Genomic DNA, 14,295 nt, shown 5'->3' with positions numbered 1-14,295 from the left:
TGGCGCCGGCGGGAGGAGACGGAAGGGAGGGGGCGTGGCCGGCGGGCGCCGTCCAATGGGCGCGCGGCGGGGGCGGGGCCAGGCGCGGGCTATAAGGCGCGCGCGGGCGGGCGGGGCCCCGAGGCCGCCGAGGATGTCCGCGAGTCAGGAGAGCCGGTGCGGGGGGGGGGGCACCGGGGGGGCACCGGGAGGGGGGAGGGGGCACCGGGGGGGAGGGGGGGGCCGGGGGGGGGGAGGGGAGGGGAGCGCCGGGGGGGCCCGGCGGGGGGGTCCCCGGGGCCGGGGGGGGGTCCCCGGGGCTGTTCCCCCCCCCCCCCCGCGGTCACCGGTACCGGGACCCCCCCTCCTCCCCCCGCGCCCCCGGTACTGATTTCGCGCCCCCTCCCCCCCCCTCCCCCCCCGCCGCCGCCGCCGCCGCCACGTGGGAGGCGCCGCCGCGCGCGCGCGCGCGCCCATTGTCCCCGCGGCCGGGCACGCGGCGCTGACGTCACCCGGCGCCCGGCGCCGCCATTGGCTACGCGGGGCAGGGGGGGGACGGGGGACTTCCGGCGTCACCACGTGGAGGAGCGCGCGGATGCGGGGGGGGGGTTCGGCTTCCGGGTCAGTGGCGGCGGCGGGCGGAAGTTGGGGTCAGGGGTCAGGGGTGAATGGCGGCCTTGTCCCGGCAGCCCCCGCGATAGCGGCCCCGAGGGGATGGAGCCGGATGGCGTCATCGAGGTGAGGGGGGCACTGGGAGGGACTGGGAGGGGACTGGGGCCTCACTGGGAGAGACTGGGAGGGGACTGGGGCCTCACTGGGAGAGACTGGGAGGACTGGGAGGGGACTGGGCCTGACTGGGGGGACTGGGAGAGGTTAGAGCTGTACTGGGATGGACTTGGAGGGAGCTGGGCCCTGATGGGAAGGACTGGGAGGGGACTGGAGCCTTACTGGGAGGGGTCAGACGTGGACTGGGAGGGGTCTAGGCCTGACTGGGAGGGACTGGGGGGGGGATCAGCCGTACTGGGAGTGGTTGGGAGGGACTGGGAGGGGGGTGGGGCCTGGCTGGGGGCCTCTGGGCTGTACTGGGTGGGATTGGGAGCAACTGGGATATCCTGGGGGTGGAAGGCTGGGGAAGAGGGGGCTGTTCTGGGGCACTGGAGGTGACTGGGGGATGACTGGGAGCCCTGGGAGGAACTGGGGGTGACTGGCAGGGCGCTGGGAGGGAACTGGGAGCTCTGGGGGGTGACTGGGAGGCACTGAGGGGTGACTGGGAGCCCTGGGGGGTAACTGGAAGCACTGGAGTAACTGGGAGCACTGGGAGCTGGGGGTGACTGGGAGTGCTGGGGGGTGACTGGGGTAACTGGGAGTGCTGGGATCTGGGGGTGACTGGGAGCACTGGGGGGTAACTGGGAGCACTGGGGGGTGACTGGGGTAACTGGGAGCGCTGGGATCCAGGGGTGACTGGGAGTGCTGGGGGGTGACTGGGGTAACTGGGAGTGCTGGAAGCTGGGGGTAACTGGGCGCGCTGGGGTGACTGGGAGCTGGGGGTAACTGGGCGCGCTGGGGTGACTGGGAGCACGGGGGTGACTGGGAGCACTGGGGTGACTGGGAGCTGGGGGTAATTGGGAACGCTGGGGTGACTGGGAGATGGGGGCGACTGGGAGCACTGGGGCGACTGGGAGCTGGGGGTGACTGGGAGCTGGGGGTAATTGGGAGCGCTGGGGTGACTGGGAGCACTGGGGCGACTGGGCGCTGGGGCGACTGGGAGCTGGGGTGACTGGGAGCACTGGGGTGACTGGGAGCTGGGGGTGACTGGGAGCACGGGGATGACTGGGAGCACTGGGGTGACTGGGAGCTGGGGGTAATTGGGAGCGCTGGGGTGACTGGGAGCGCTGGGGTGACTGGGCGCACTGGGTGACTGGGCGGTGGGGTGACTGGGCGCACTGGGGTGACTGGGCGCACTGGGTGACTGGGCGCTGGGGTGACTGGGCGCTGGGGTAACTGGGAGCATTGGGGTGACTGGGCACTGGGGTGACTGGGTGCACTGGGGTGACTGGGTGCACTGGGGTGACTGGGAGCACTGGGGTGACTGGGCGCACTGGGTGACTGGGCGCTGGGGTGACTGGGTGCACTGGGGTAACTGGGCGCACTGGGTAACTGGAAGCACTGGTGTGACTGGGCGCTGGTGTGACTGGGCGCACTGGGTGACGGGGCACTGGGGTGACTGGGCGCACTGGGGTGACTGGGAGCACTGGGTGACTGGGCGCTGGGGTGACTGGGCGCTGGTGTGACTGGGCGCACTGGGTGACTGGGCACTGGGGTGACTGGGCGCACTGGGGTGACTGGGCGCACTGGGGTGACTGGGCACTGGGGTAACTGGGAGCACTGGTGTGACTGGGCGCCGGGGTAACTGGGAGCACTGGGGTGACGGGGCACTGGGGTAACTGGGCACTGGGGTAACTGGGCGCACTGGTGTGACTGGGCGCTGGGGTAACTGGGAGCACTGGTGTGACTGGGCGCTGGGGTAACTGGGAGCACTGGTGTGACTGGGCGCACTGGGCGGCGGGGCGGGGCCGCGCAGAGCAACTGGCACGAGGTGGTGGAGAGCTTCGACGAGATGCAGCTGGCGGAGGCGCTGCTGCGGGGGATCTACGCCTACGGCTTCGAGAAGCCCTCGGCCATCCAGCAGCGCGCGATCCTGCCCTGCATCAAGGGTGCGCCGCCCCGCCCTGCCCCGCCCTGCCCCGCCCCATAGCCATCCTGCCCTGCATCAAGGGTGCGCCGCCCCGCCCTGCCCCGCCCTGCCCCATAGCCATCCTGCCCTGCATCAAGGGTGCGCCACCCCGCCCTGCCCCGCCCTGCCCCGCCCCATAGCCATCCTGCCCTGCATCAAGGGTGCGCCACCCCGCCCTGCCCCGCCCTGCCCCATAGCCATCCTGCCCTGCATCAAGGGTGCGCCGCCCCGCCCTGCCCCGCCCTGCCCCATAGCCATCCTGCCCTGCATCAAGGGTGCGCCGCCCCGCCCTGCCCCGCCCTGCCCCGCCCCATAGCCATCCTGCCCTGCATCAAGGGTGCGCCACCCCGCCCTGCCCCGCCCTGCCCCGCCCCATAGCCATCCTGCCCTGCATCAAGGGTGCGCCGCCCCATAGCCGCCCCATAGCCATGCTACAACTGCCCCACGGCTGCCCCATAGCCGTCCTATAGCCATCCTATACCTGCCCCACCGCTGCCCCATACCTGCCCCATAGTCATCCTATAGCCACCCCACTGCTGCCCCATAGCTGCCCCATAAGTGCCCCATAACCCCCCCCAGTCCTTCTGTAGCCCCCCAATCCCCCCATGTCCCCCAACCACCCCCCCCAGCCCCCCCAACCACCCCCGTGTCCCCCAAATCCCCCTGCCCCTCCCCTCTACACCCCCCCAGCCCCCCGTATCGCCCCCCAGACCCGCCCCTCCCCCGCCCCTCCCCCCTGACCCCCTCCCCCCCCAGGCTACGACGTCATCGCGCAGGCGCAGTCGGGCACGGGGAAGACGGCCACCTTCGCCATCTCCATCCTGCAGCAGATCGAGCTGGAGCTCAAGGCCACCCAGGCCCTGGTGCTGGCGCCCACCCGGGAGCTGGCCCAGCAGGTACCCAGTACAAACCAGTACAAACCAGTACAGACCAGCACAAACCAGTACAGACCAGTCCAGAGCAGCCCCCACCGCCTGGGCAGGGCGGTGCCGCCCGTGGCGCCGGTCCCAAATCCGGTGGGGGCAGAGCGGCCGCTCCCAGTTCATCCCAGTACGACCCAGTGGCCGCCGCTGGTTCATGCCTGGGGCACAGGGGCTGCGGGGGGGTCTATAGGAGGGCTGTGGGGAGGCCATAGGGGGCTGTGGGGGGTCTATAAGAGGCTTGTGGGGTACCTATAGGGGCTGTATAAGGGCTATGGGGCAGCTATAGGGGCTGGGGGGGGGCTATAGAAGACCTGTGGGGTACCTATGGGGGCTGTATAAGGGCTATGGGGCAGCTATAGGGGCTAGGGGGGGGCTATAGAAGACCTGTGGGGTAGCTATAGGGGTTGTATAAGGACTATGGGGCAGCTATAAGGGTTGGGGGGGTCTGTAGGAGGGTTGTGGGGCAGCTACAGGGGTTGAATAAGGGCTTTTGGGCAGCTATAGGGGCTGTGGGTGTCTATAGGAGGCCTATAGGCGCTGGGGGCATTGTATAGGAGGATTATAGGGCAGCTATAGGGATTGTATAAGGGCTATGGGGCAGCTATAGGGGCTGGAGGAGTCTATAGGAGGATTATGGGCAGCTTATAGGGGCTGTGGGGGCTGTATAGGAGGATTATGGGGCAGCTATAGGGATTGTATAAGGTTTTGGGGGAGCTATAGAGGCTGTGCGGGTCTATAGGAGGGTTATGTGGTAGCTATAGGGTCTGTATAAGGGTTTTTGGGCAGCTATAGGGTGTCTGCGGGGGGGCTGTAGGGGGCCGTGGGGGCTCTGGGGTGCCTATAGGGTGCCCAAGCGGCCTGTGGGGGTGTCCATAGGGTGCCCTGGGGTGTCCTTAAAGCATCTGTAGGGTTTTTGAGGTATCTATAGGGTGCCCAGGAGGACTCTGGGGTGTCTGTGGGGGTTCAAGATGGCTCTGTGCGTGTCTCTGGATCATCTATAGGGTCTCCGGAGCACCTATAGGGTGCTCTGGAACATCCGTAGGATCCCGGGGAGGCTCTGGGTGGGTTCTTACAGCATCCATAGGGTCTCTAAGGTGCCTGTGGCAGCTTTGGGGTACCTGTAGGGTGCCCACCATGTGCCTATAGGATCCCAGAGGGTTCTTGGTGCGTCCTGAAACATCTATAGGGTTTTTGAGGGATCTATAGCGTGCTGTGGGGTGTCTGTAGGGCCCCGGGGGGGGCTCTGGGTGGGTCTTTGAGCCACCTATAGGTTTTATAGGGTGTGTATGGCTACCTATAGGGTCTGTGGGGAATCTATAGGGTCCCGGGGGGCCTGTGGGTGGGTCTTTGAGCCACCTATAGGCTCTATAGGGTGTCTATGGCTACCTATAGGCTCTGTGGGGGATCTATAGGGGGATCCCTGGGGTGTCCGGGTGGGTCCTTGGGAGGTTTGTGGGGCGTCCGTAGGACCGGGGGGGGTCGGGGGGCCCTGGGGGGTTTCAGGTTTTTTTGGGGGGGGCTCTGGGGGCCCCCAGGGGTTTGGGGGGGTTGACCTCGCCCCCCAGATCCAGAAGGTGGTGATGGTGCTGGGAGGTTTTGGGGGGCCCCCGGGGGTTTTGGGGGGCCCTGGGGGGTTTTGGGGGGCTGACCCCTCCCCCCAGATCCAGAAGGTGGTGATGGCTCTGGGGGGTTTTGGGGGGCCCTGGGGGGTTTTGGGGGCGCTGACCCTGCCCCCCAGATCCAGAAGGTGGTGATGGCGCTGGGCGATTACCTGGGGGCCTCCTGCCACGCCTGCATCGGGGGCACCAACGTCCGGGCCGAGGTGCAGAAGCTGCAGCTGGAGGCGCCGCACATCGTGGTGGGGACCCCGGGCCGCGTCTTCGACATGCTGAACCGCCGCTACCTCTGTGAGCCCCCCGCGCCCCCCCAGGGACCCCCCCGCGCCCCCCCAGGGCCCCCGACCCCCCCAGGGCCCCCCCCGAGGTTCCCCGACCCCCCCCAGGCTGACATGCTGAACCGCCGCTACCTCTGTGAGCCCCCCGCGCCCCCCCAGGGACCCCCCAGGGCCCCCGACCCCCCCCCCAGGGCCCCCCCAGGGTCCCTGACCCCCCCCCGAGGGTCCCCGACCCCCTTTGGTGGCCCCAAACGGCCCCAAACCTCCCCCAAATCTGCCCCCGAGCAACTCCGTTCGGCCCCGGGTGCCCCCCCCGCGGGTCCCCTCACTGTCCCCAAATGTCCCAAAGGAGCCCAAAACGTCCCCAAATGTCCCCAAACCTCCCCCCCCCACCGTCTCCACGTGGCCCCGAGTGTCCCCACAGGGACCCACCCCACGTCCCCACGGGGGCGTCACCCCCCCCCCCCCCATGGTGTCCCCCAGGGGGGGTCTCTGTCCCCCAGGGGGTTCCCAGTGTCCCGGGGGGGCGGCGCCCCCCGCCGCCCGCTGATGACCCGTGCGTGTCACCTGACCCCGCGGGGGGGCCCCGGCCCCGCGTCCTGCCCGGTCGGAGCCACCGGCCCCGCGGGGGCTGATCACGCTGCCAGGGCTGAGGGCGGCCCGGGGGGGGCCGGGACCCCTGGGACCCCCCCAGGACCCCCCTGGGACCCCGTGGGACCCCCCTGGGACACCCTGACCCCTCCAGGACCCTGTGGGACCCCCCCAGGACCCCCTGACCCCCCCCAGGACCCCCCCAGGACCCCCCTGACCCCTCCAGGACCCCCCTGGGACCCCCTCAGGACCCCCCGACCCCCCCAGGACCCCCCCCAACCTCCCAGGACCCCCCTGGGACCCCACTGACCCCCCCCAGGATCCCCCCGGGACCCCCCCGACCTCCCGGGCCCCCCTGACCCCCCGCCCCCCCAGCCCCCAAGTTCATCAAGATGTTCGTGCTGGACGAGGCGGACGAGATGCTGAGCCGGGGCTTCAAGGACCAAATCTACGACATCTTCCAGAAGCTGAGCGGGAACACGCAGGTGGGGGGGACACGGGGGGCCCGGGGGGGGGGCGGGCGCCCCACGGCCCTGCCCCCCTCACTGGGAGGGGGGGGGAGGGGCCAGGCTCCCCTCCCCTCCCCCCCCCCAGACTGGCCCCCTCCGACTCCCCGGGCTGGGCCTCGGGCCGGCTTGGGGGGGCTCTGGTGTGCTGGGGGGGGGGGGTTTGGGGGGCTGGGGGGGATTTGTGGGGCTGGGGGGGGGTCTCGGGGGTCCCACAAGGGTCCTGGGGGTCCCACAGGGTGATTTGGGGTCCCACGGGGGGTTTATGGGGTCTTGGGTGGGATTTGGGGGTCCCCTGGGGGGGTTACGGGGGGGGCTGGGGGGGATGTAGTGAGTTGTGGGGGGCTTGGGGGGGATCCCCAGTATTGGGGGGGGGCACTGAGCCTCCAGGGACAATTTGGGGGTCCCTGACCACCCCCCCCCCCTTTATTCTGCCCCACTCCGGTGCTGCTGTGATGGTGCCTGGGGGGGGGGGGGGACGGGGAGCATTTTGGGGGTCCTGGGGGGGTGAGGTTTTGGGGGGCTGTTGGGGGTCCTGAGGGGTGTTGGGGGTCCCAGGTGGGGTGGGGGGGGGTCTCGGGGGTGGGGGGTGTCCCAGGGGGTGCTGGGGGTCCAGGGGGAGTGTTGGGAGACCCAGAGATTTACTGGGGGGTCCCAGGGGGGTCCCGGGGGGGTCCCGGGGGGTGGGAGCCCCCCCAGCTGACCCCTCCCCCCCAGGTGGTGCTGCTGTCGGCCACGATGCCCCTGGACGTGCTGGAGGTGACCAAGAAGTTCATGCGGGAGCCGATCCGCATCCTGGTGAAGAAGGAGGAGCTGACGCTGGAGGGGATCCGGCAGTTCTACATCAACGTGGAGCGGGAGGTGGGGGAGGGGCGGGGGAGGGGGAGGGGCGCGGCATGGTCTCTGGATTTGTGGGGCGCCCCGTGGCCCCCCCGCAGTGACCCCATGCCAGAGCGATCGCGGCCTCCCCCGAAACCATGGGCCACCCCCCAGGACGTGGGGCCGGTCCCTGAGCCGGGGGGACACGTCCCCCCCTTCCCGTGGGGGGGGGCAGCTGTGGGGCGATGTGGGGCAGCTGTGGGGCAGTGTAGCATAGTTATGGGGCAGCATAGGGCAGTTGTGGGGCGGGTACTGGAGGTGTGGGGCGGCCGTGGGGCAGCGTGGGGAGGTTTACGGTGGTTGTGGGGGGCAGTTCGTGGCAGCAGAGGTGCGGCCGTGGGTGAGGCCGTGGGTTGCCGTGGGTCAGCGTGGGTCGGGCCATGGGTCACCGTGGGTCGCCGTGGGTCAGCGTGGGTCCACCCCCAGGAGTGGAAGCTGGACACGCTGTGCGACCTGTACGAGACGCTGACCATCACCCAGGCCGTCATCTTCATCAACACCCGCCGCAAGGTGGACTGGCTGACGGAGAAGATGCACGCCCGCGACTTCACCGTCTCCGCCATGGTGGGGGCCGGGGGAGGGGCCTCGGGGGTGTCCCCGCCCCCCCGACACGCCCAGCCTGACCCCACCCTTCCGTCTGCCCCTCCCCCCAGCACGGCGACATGGACCAGAAGGAGCGTGACGTCATCATGCGGGAATTCCGCTCCGGTTCCAGCCGCGTCCTCATCACCACCGACCTGCTGGTGAGGGGGGGAGGGGCGCAGGCAGGGGCGGGGCAGGGGGACATGTGCCCCTCCCCCACCCCCTGACCCCGCCCCTCCCCCCAGGCCCGCGGGATCGACGTGCAGCAGGTTTCCCTCGTCATCAATTACGACCTGCCCACCAACCGCGAGAACTACATCCACCGGTGAGGGGGGAGGGGCGGGCGTCGCGGTGGGGGGAGGGGACTGTGATGATATGTGGGGGAGGGGAAGGGGGATGCTGCCCACTCGAGGGGATGGGGGGGGAGGGGTGTCAGCTTGGTGTGGGGGAGGGGAAAGCAGGAGCCAGACGCCGCCCCTCCCCCCCCCCAGGATCGGGCGGGGCGGGCGGTTCGGGCGCAAGGGCGTGGCCATCAACATGGTGACGGAGGAGGACAAACGGACGCTGCGGGACATCGAGACCTTCTACAACACGGCCATCGAGGAGATGCCGCTCAACGTCGCCGACCTCATCTGAGGGGGGAGGGGCGCCCCTCCCCCCCGCCCCTCCCCCACCCCCCTCCCCCCACCCCTTTATTATTTTTCTTGGGGTTTTTTTGGGGTGGGTTTTGGGGGGTGTTTTTTTTTTGGGGTCTTTTGAATAAACGTCACGTTTTGGGGGTGACAAATCCCACCCATCCCCCTCCCCCACGGGGGAGCCCCGGCGTCCGTCGGGATCGCCCCTCCCCCCCAGAGGGGACCCAGGCGTCCGGGGCTGCCCCACCCCCTCCCCTCCCCCCACCCCCTTTTGTAACGTTTATTTATTGGAATAAAAGCGACTTTGGGAAAAAAGAAAAAGTCACGGCTCGGGGGGAGGGGGCAGAGACCCCTGCTATGGGGCAGGGAGACCCCCGCTATGGGGCAGGGAGCCCCCGCTATGGGGCAGGGAGCCCCACTGAGACCCCCCCCCCATGGGGCAGAGACCAAACTGGGGGGGGGGGGGGGGGGGCCACAGGCTCCACTTGTGGGGTGTTGGGGGGGAGCCCCACCCCCTCACACAAGCCCCGCCCCCCCATTTCGGGCCGAGATCTGGCATTTCCCAGAACTTTCCAGAAACGCACCTTTATTGCGGGAGGGGCCCCACCCCCCGCTGCCGGGGTCCCCCCCTCCGTGGGTCCCAGCCCCCTCCCCAACCCCCCCATTGGGGGGTTCCCCCATCTGGGGGAGGGGCCCCCTCACCCCTGCAGCGCAGTGGCCAGCGCCTCCCGAATGCGCCGGGCGGCTGCCGCCCCCCGCCCTTCCTCCCCCTCCTCCTCCTCCCCCTCCCCCTCCCCCTCCTCCCCCTCCCCCCCGCCCAGGGCTTCCCCGGGGGGAGGGGCGAGCCACCGCGGGGGGCAGGGGTCCCCCCGCGCCTGACAGACGTTGTGGAGGAGGCAGCAGGCGGCCAGGAGGGTGGGCAGGAAGCCCAGGTCGGTGTCGTTGCGTTTCTGCAGGCACCGCCACCTCCCCCGCAGCCGCCCCAGGGCCCCGGCGGCCGCCGCCCGCGCCGCCGCCGCCCCCGCGTTAAACCGCCGCCGCCCTCGCCGCCGCGACGCCTCCGCCCCGCCGTAAGGGCGCAAGAGCCAGGGGAGCAGGGGGTCGCCGGGGCGGCCCAGGAGGTAAGCGGGGACGGTGACGCCCCCCAGCTGGGCGGGGGGCGCGGGGCAGAGCCCCCCGCCTTGCGCCCGGCGGTAGAGCGCGGAGGCGCGCAGGCCCGAACCGGGGGGGTTGACCTCGATGTCCCAGAAACAACCGCGAGCGTCGACGGCGGCCTGGAGGACGACGGCGTGCCAGCCCCGCCCGTCGCTGTAGGCGGCGGCGTCTTCGGGCGGGGCGCGGATGGGGACGCGGAGGCGAGCCAGGACGCCGGCCAACTGCGGCAAGGGAAAGCCGACGGCGGCGGCGGGCGGGGCGGCGTAGGCGGGGGCCAGGATGGCCACCACGGCTTCGCAGACGTCGCGGAGGATTTTACAAACGGTGGAGCGGGAGACGCCGAACTGCTGCTCGACCGCTCGGTACTCGGTGCAGGCCCCCAGGCGCCAGAGGGTCAGGGCCAGGCGCACCTCGGCCGGCACCGCCCGGCGCATGGTGGTGTCGCGGCGCTGGATGGCCGCCCGCAGCCGCCCGCAGAGGAAGTCGAAGGTGGCGGGGGCCAGGCGGAAGTTCTCGGCCCACTCCCCGCGGCTGAAGGCCTTGGCCCGCACTGTCTCCCAGAAGGCCGAGCTCCGCGCTTTGCTCCACAAACGACGCTCCCGCCCCGCGGGGGCCGAGCCGGCTTCCAGCCGCCCTCCGAGCCAAAGGGCGGCGAAACGACGTCGGCCCCGAGCCCGGGCTCGCCGGTGCCGGGCGGTACGGAAGCGGCGGGCGGCTTCTCGCAGCCGTCGCCCGCGTTGGAGCCGCAGGTAGAAGAGGACGCAGAGAGCCACGGCCCCGCGGGAGAGCGAAGCCGCCGCCGCCGCCGCCGCCATTTTGAGGCGCCGCCGCCTGAGGAGGAGGGGGGAGCGCGCGGCGGCGGCGGCACCGCGCAGGCGCGGCGGGGGTGGTCGCCGCACTGCGCAGGCGCGGGGCCCCACCGTTTCCCGCCGCTCGGCGGGGCGGGGGCGGCGCATGCGCGTTCCCCGTGCGCAGGCGCGGTGCGGGGGGAAAAAAGGACGGGCCAATGGCGGCGAGGGGAGGGCGGAGCTTGCCGAGGCTGGCCAATCGCGGTGTGTGCCTGGAGGGGGTGTGGCCGCGCCTGCGCGCAGCCCGCCGTACCCGGAAGCGCGGCGGCGGCGGCGGCCCGGTATGGAGGCGCTGCGCGGGTGGCTCGTCCCGTTCCTGCTGCCCGAGCGCTGCTTCGAGGAGCTCGTCCTGCGGCTGCACGTGCTGCACGGTGCGGGGGGGCCCGGACCGCGGCGGGGGGGCGTTGGGGTGCGGGGGCGGCCCCGCCGGGCGCCACTGAGGGCGGCCGCCATGTTGCTGGCGGGCGGAAGTGCCCGGCGGCGGGCGCCGCCATCTTGTTGCCGGGCAGAAGCGGGGGCGGTTTTGGGGGGGGGTCCCGGGACCCCCCCCGGTCCCGCTGATCCCCCCCCCCCCACCCACCCAGTGCCCTGCCTGAAAATCCTCCTCAGCAAAGCGCTCGGTTACGGCATCGTCGCCGGTTCCGTCATGGGTGAGGGGGGCGGGGGGGTGGGGGGTCTATAGGGAGGCTATAGGGGGCATGGGGGGCTGTGGGGGGGCTATAGGGGGGCTATAGGGGGTCTATAGGGGTTATGGGGGGCTGTGGGGGGCTATAGGGGGCTATAGGAGGTATGGGGGGCTGTGGGGGGCTATAGGGGGGCTATAGGGGGTATGGGGGCTGTGGGGGGCTATAGGGGGGCTATGGGGGTATGGGGGGGCTACGGGGGAGTATGGGGGGGCTATAGGGTGGTATGGGGGGGCTATAGGGGGTCTAGGGGCAGGGTATGGGGGGGGGCTATGGGGGGTTTATGTGGGTGCCTGGGGGGTATGGGGGTATAGGGGGTATGGGGGGCTAATGGGGCAGGGTATGGGGGGCTATAGAGGGTATGGGGGGTTATACGGGGGTTATGGGGGGGGCTATAAGGGGACTAAAGGATGTATGGCGGCCATAGGGGGGGCTATGGGTGGCTATAGCGGGTATGAGGTGCTATAGGGGGTATGGGGGGGCTGCAGGGGGGCTATGGGGCAGGGTGTGGGGGGCTATAGGGTGTGCTGGGGGGGTATGGGGGGCTATAGGGAGACTATGTGGGTCTATAGGGGGGCTACAGGGGGTATAGGGGGGCTATAGGGGGTATGGGGGGCTATAGGGGGTATGGGGGGGCTATAGGGGGGGTATGGGGGCTATAGGGGGGTCATGGGGGGGTATGGGGGGCTATAGGGGGGTCATGGGGGTGCTGGGAGGGCGTATGGGGGCTATAGGTGGGGGCTACGGGGCAGGGGGGCTCTGTGGGTGTTCGGGGGCACCTCTGGGGTGGGGGGGGGTTTGGGGGGGGGTCTGGGGCACCCCCCAACCCCCCCCCCCAGTGAAGCTGCCGCAGGTGCTGAAGGTGGTGGGCGCCCGCAGCGGAGGGGGGCTGAGCCTCCCCGCGGTGCTGCTGGAGCTGCTGGCGCTGGGGGGGTCGGTGGCCTACGGCTGCGCCCGCGCCTTCCCCTTCAGGTGGGTGGGGGTCCGCGGGGGGGGTGGGGGGGGGCTGGGTCCCCTCCTGACCCCCCCCCGCCCCCCCAAACCCAGCGCCTGGGGGGAAGCGCTCTTCCTCCTCCTGCAGACCCTGGCCCTCGGCTTCCTCATCCAGCACTTCGGGGGGCACACGGGGCGAGGTGAGCGCGGGGGGGGAGGGGAGGGGGGCACCCGAAACCCGGGTTGCCTGATGCATCCCCCCCCCCTCCCCCCCCACACAGGGGTGCTGCTGGTGGCAGGTTTTGGGGTGCTGCTGGCAGCCCTGGTCTCCCCCCACGCCCCCCCCGGCCTCGCCACCCTCCTGCAGGCGGCGAATCTGCCCATCATCATCCTCAGCCGGGTGCGGGGGGGGGTTTTGGGGGGGAGGGAGGGGACCCCGGGTCCCTCAGGGTGTGTTGGGGGTGGGGGGAGGGGCTGGATGGTTGGGTCGCTGGGGGGGGGTTGGGGGGGCTCAGAGCCATGGCAGGGGGAGGGGAGGGGGTTTTGGATGGTTGGGGCCCCTGAAGTCCTGCCCCATGCCCCCCCCCTCAAAAAATCTGGGACCCCCTGGATGCCTGGGACACCCCCAAAAACCCTGGGACCCCCCCTAAAGCCTTGGGATCCCCAAAACCCCTGGGACCTCCCACAACCTCCCCCAAACCCCTTGGACTCCACCCTAAACCCCTGGAACCCCCCCCCCAATCCCTGGGACCCCCCAAACCCCTGGGACCCCCCAAACCCATGGACCCCCACCCAAAAACCCCTGGGACCCCCCCCCAAACCCCTGGGACCCCCCAAACCCTTGGACCCCCACCCAAAAACCCCTGGGACCCCCCCCCCAAACCCCTGGGACCCCCCACACCCTTGGACCCCCACCCAAACCCCTTGGACCCCCCCCCCAAACCCCTGGGACCCCTCCTGGACCCTGGGGGGGGGGGGGTGTGTCCCGGAGTGGGGTCCCTTGGGGTGGCCTTGGGGTGGGGGGTGGGGTCCCAGCTGCTGGGGTCCCCCCTGACCCCCCCCCCGCCCCTCCCCCAGCTGCTGCAGGCGGCCACCAACTACCGGCAGGGCCACACGGGGCAGCTCTCGGGGGTCTCCACCGCCCTCCTGCTGGGGGGGGCCCTGGCCCGCGTCTTCACCTCCCTGCAGGTGAGCCCCTCCCCCCCCCCAGCACCCCCAAACCCCCCGTGCCCCTCCCCCACCCCGGATTTGCCCCCGCAGGAGACGGGGGACGCGCTGCTGGCCGGGACCTTCGCCGCCTCGGCCGCCTGCAACGGGCTCCTGCTGGCCCAGCTGCTCTACTACGGGGGGGGCCCCCGCCCCAAGCGGGACTGAGACCCCCCCGGGACCCCCAAACCCCCGGGGAACCCCCAGACCTCCCACAGCCTGGGGACCCCTCCCCGAACCCCTGGGGGCCCCCAGACCCTGGGGACCCCCCCCACACTGGGAACCCCCCCAGCTCTTGGGGCCTCCCCCCCCCACCTCGGCCCCCCCCACCAAAAGGGGGAGGGGGGGTGGTGTCGGCCCCCCCCAAGCGCTGGACCAAGGGGTGGGGGAGGGGCTGGGACACCCCCACCGGAGGGCCCAGGTGTCGGGGCTCCCCCCCCCCCCAAATAAACACTGGGGACCCCCATGGCCCCCCCCCAATAAAGGGGCAGCCACCCCCCCTCCCCCTCCCCCCCATCGTCGTTCTTTATTTTTAATGATGGGGAATAATTAACACTGACCCCCTCCCCCATCCCCCACCCTGGGGGGGCTCAGACGCCCCCCAAATCACCCTGAACCCCAGGTCCCCACCCCCACAACAGCCCCCCCAATGTTCCCCCATGGCCCCCCCAGTGTCCCCCCAGCCCCCCAGGGCCCCCCCAGTGTCCCCCCAGCCCCCCAATGTTCCCCCCCAGTCCCCCCAATGCC

At 71.0% G+C, this 14,295-nt stretch overlaps 2 protein-coding genes across 6 annotated transcripts; both read left to right on the top strand.

Moving 5' to 3' along the window:
• The first annotated feature begins 67 nt into the window (after positions 1-67).
• EIF4A1 (eukaryotic translation initiation factor 4A1) lies at positions 68-9,044 on the top strand. Of its 4 annotated transcripts, XM_075135071.1 has the most exons (11): positions 98-156; positions 669-717; positions 2,561-2,693; positions 3,470-3,609; positions 5,375-5,543; positions 6,497-6,606; positions 7,345-7,488; positions 7,933-8,070; positions 8,160-8,249; positions 8,334-8,413; positions 8,580-9,044. In XM_075135071.1, exons 1-11 carry the CDS (start codon positions 134-136, stop codon positions 8,722-8,724), a joined length of 1,221 nt encoding a protein of 406 aa, XP_074991172.1. In that variant the 5' UTR covers positions 98-133; the 3' UTR covers positions 8,725-9,044. The 4 variants fall into 4 exon arrangements, with proteins under 4 accessions (XP_074991173.1, XP_074991172.1, XP_074991174.1 ...); XM_075135072.1 differs by lacking the exon at positions 5,375-5,543 and having other exon boundaries at positions 68-156; positions 6,497-6,602; XM_075135073.1 differs by lacking the exons at positions 2,561-2,693; positions 3,470-3,609 and having other exon boundaries at positions 123-156.
• A 1,867-nt stretch (positions 9,045-10,911) lies between these two features.
• Positions 10,912-14,207, top strand: MPDU1 (mannose-P-dolichol utilization defect 1). Of its 2 annotated transcripts, XM_075135079.1 has the most exons (7): positions 10,926-11,097; positions 11,311-11,376; positions 12,249-12,381; positions 12,457-12,542; positions 12,624-12,742; positions 13,420-13,530; positions 13,603-13,995. In XM_075135079.1, exons 1-7 carry the CDS (start codon positions 11,010-11,012, stop codon positions 13,714-13,716), a joined length of 717 nt encoding a protein of 238 aa, XP_074991180.1. In that variant the 5' UTR covers positions 10,926-11,009; the 3' UTR covers positions 13,717-13,995. The 2 variants fall into 2 exon arrangements, with proteins under 2 accessions (XP_074991179.1, XP_074991180.1); XM_075135078.1 differs by lacking the exon at positions 12,624-12,742 and having other exon boundaries at positions 10,912-11,097; positions 13,603-14,207.
• Positions 14,208-14,295: the final 88 nt, after the last annotated feature.

Source organism: Calonectris borealis, chromosome 36 (genome assembly GCF_964195595.1).
Source record: "Calonectris borealis chromosome 36, bCalBor7.hap1.2, whole genome shotgun sequence".
In the NCBI taxonomy this organism is placed as follows: Eukaryota; Metazoa; Chordata; class Aves; order Procellariiformes; family Procellariidae; genus Calonectris; species Calonectris borealis.
This window is presented reverse-complemented; position numbering and strand designations above follow the sequence as displayed.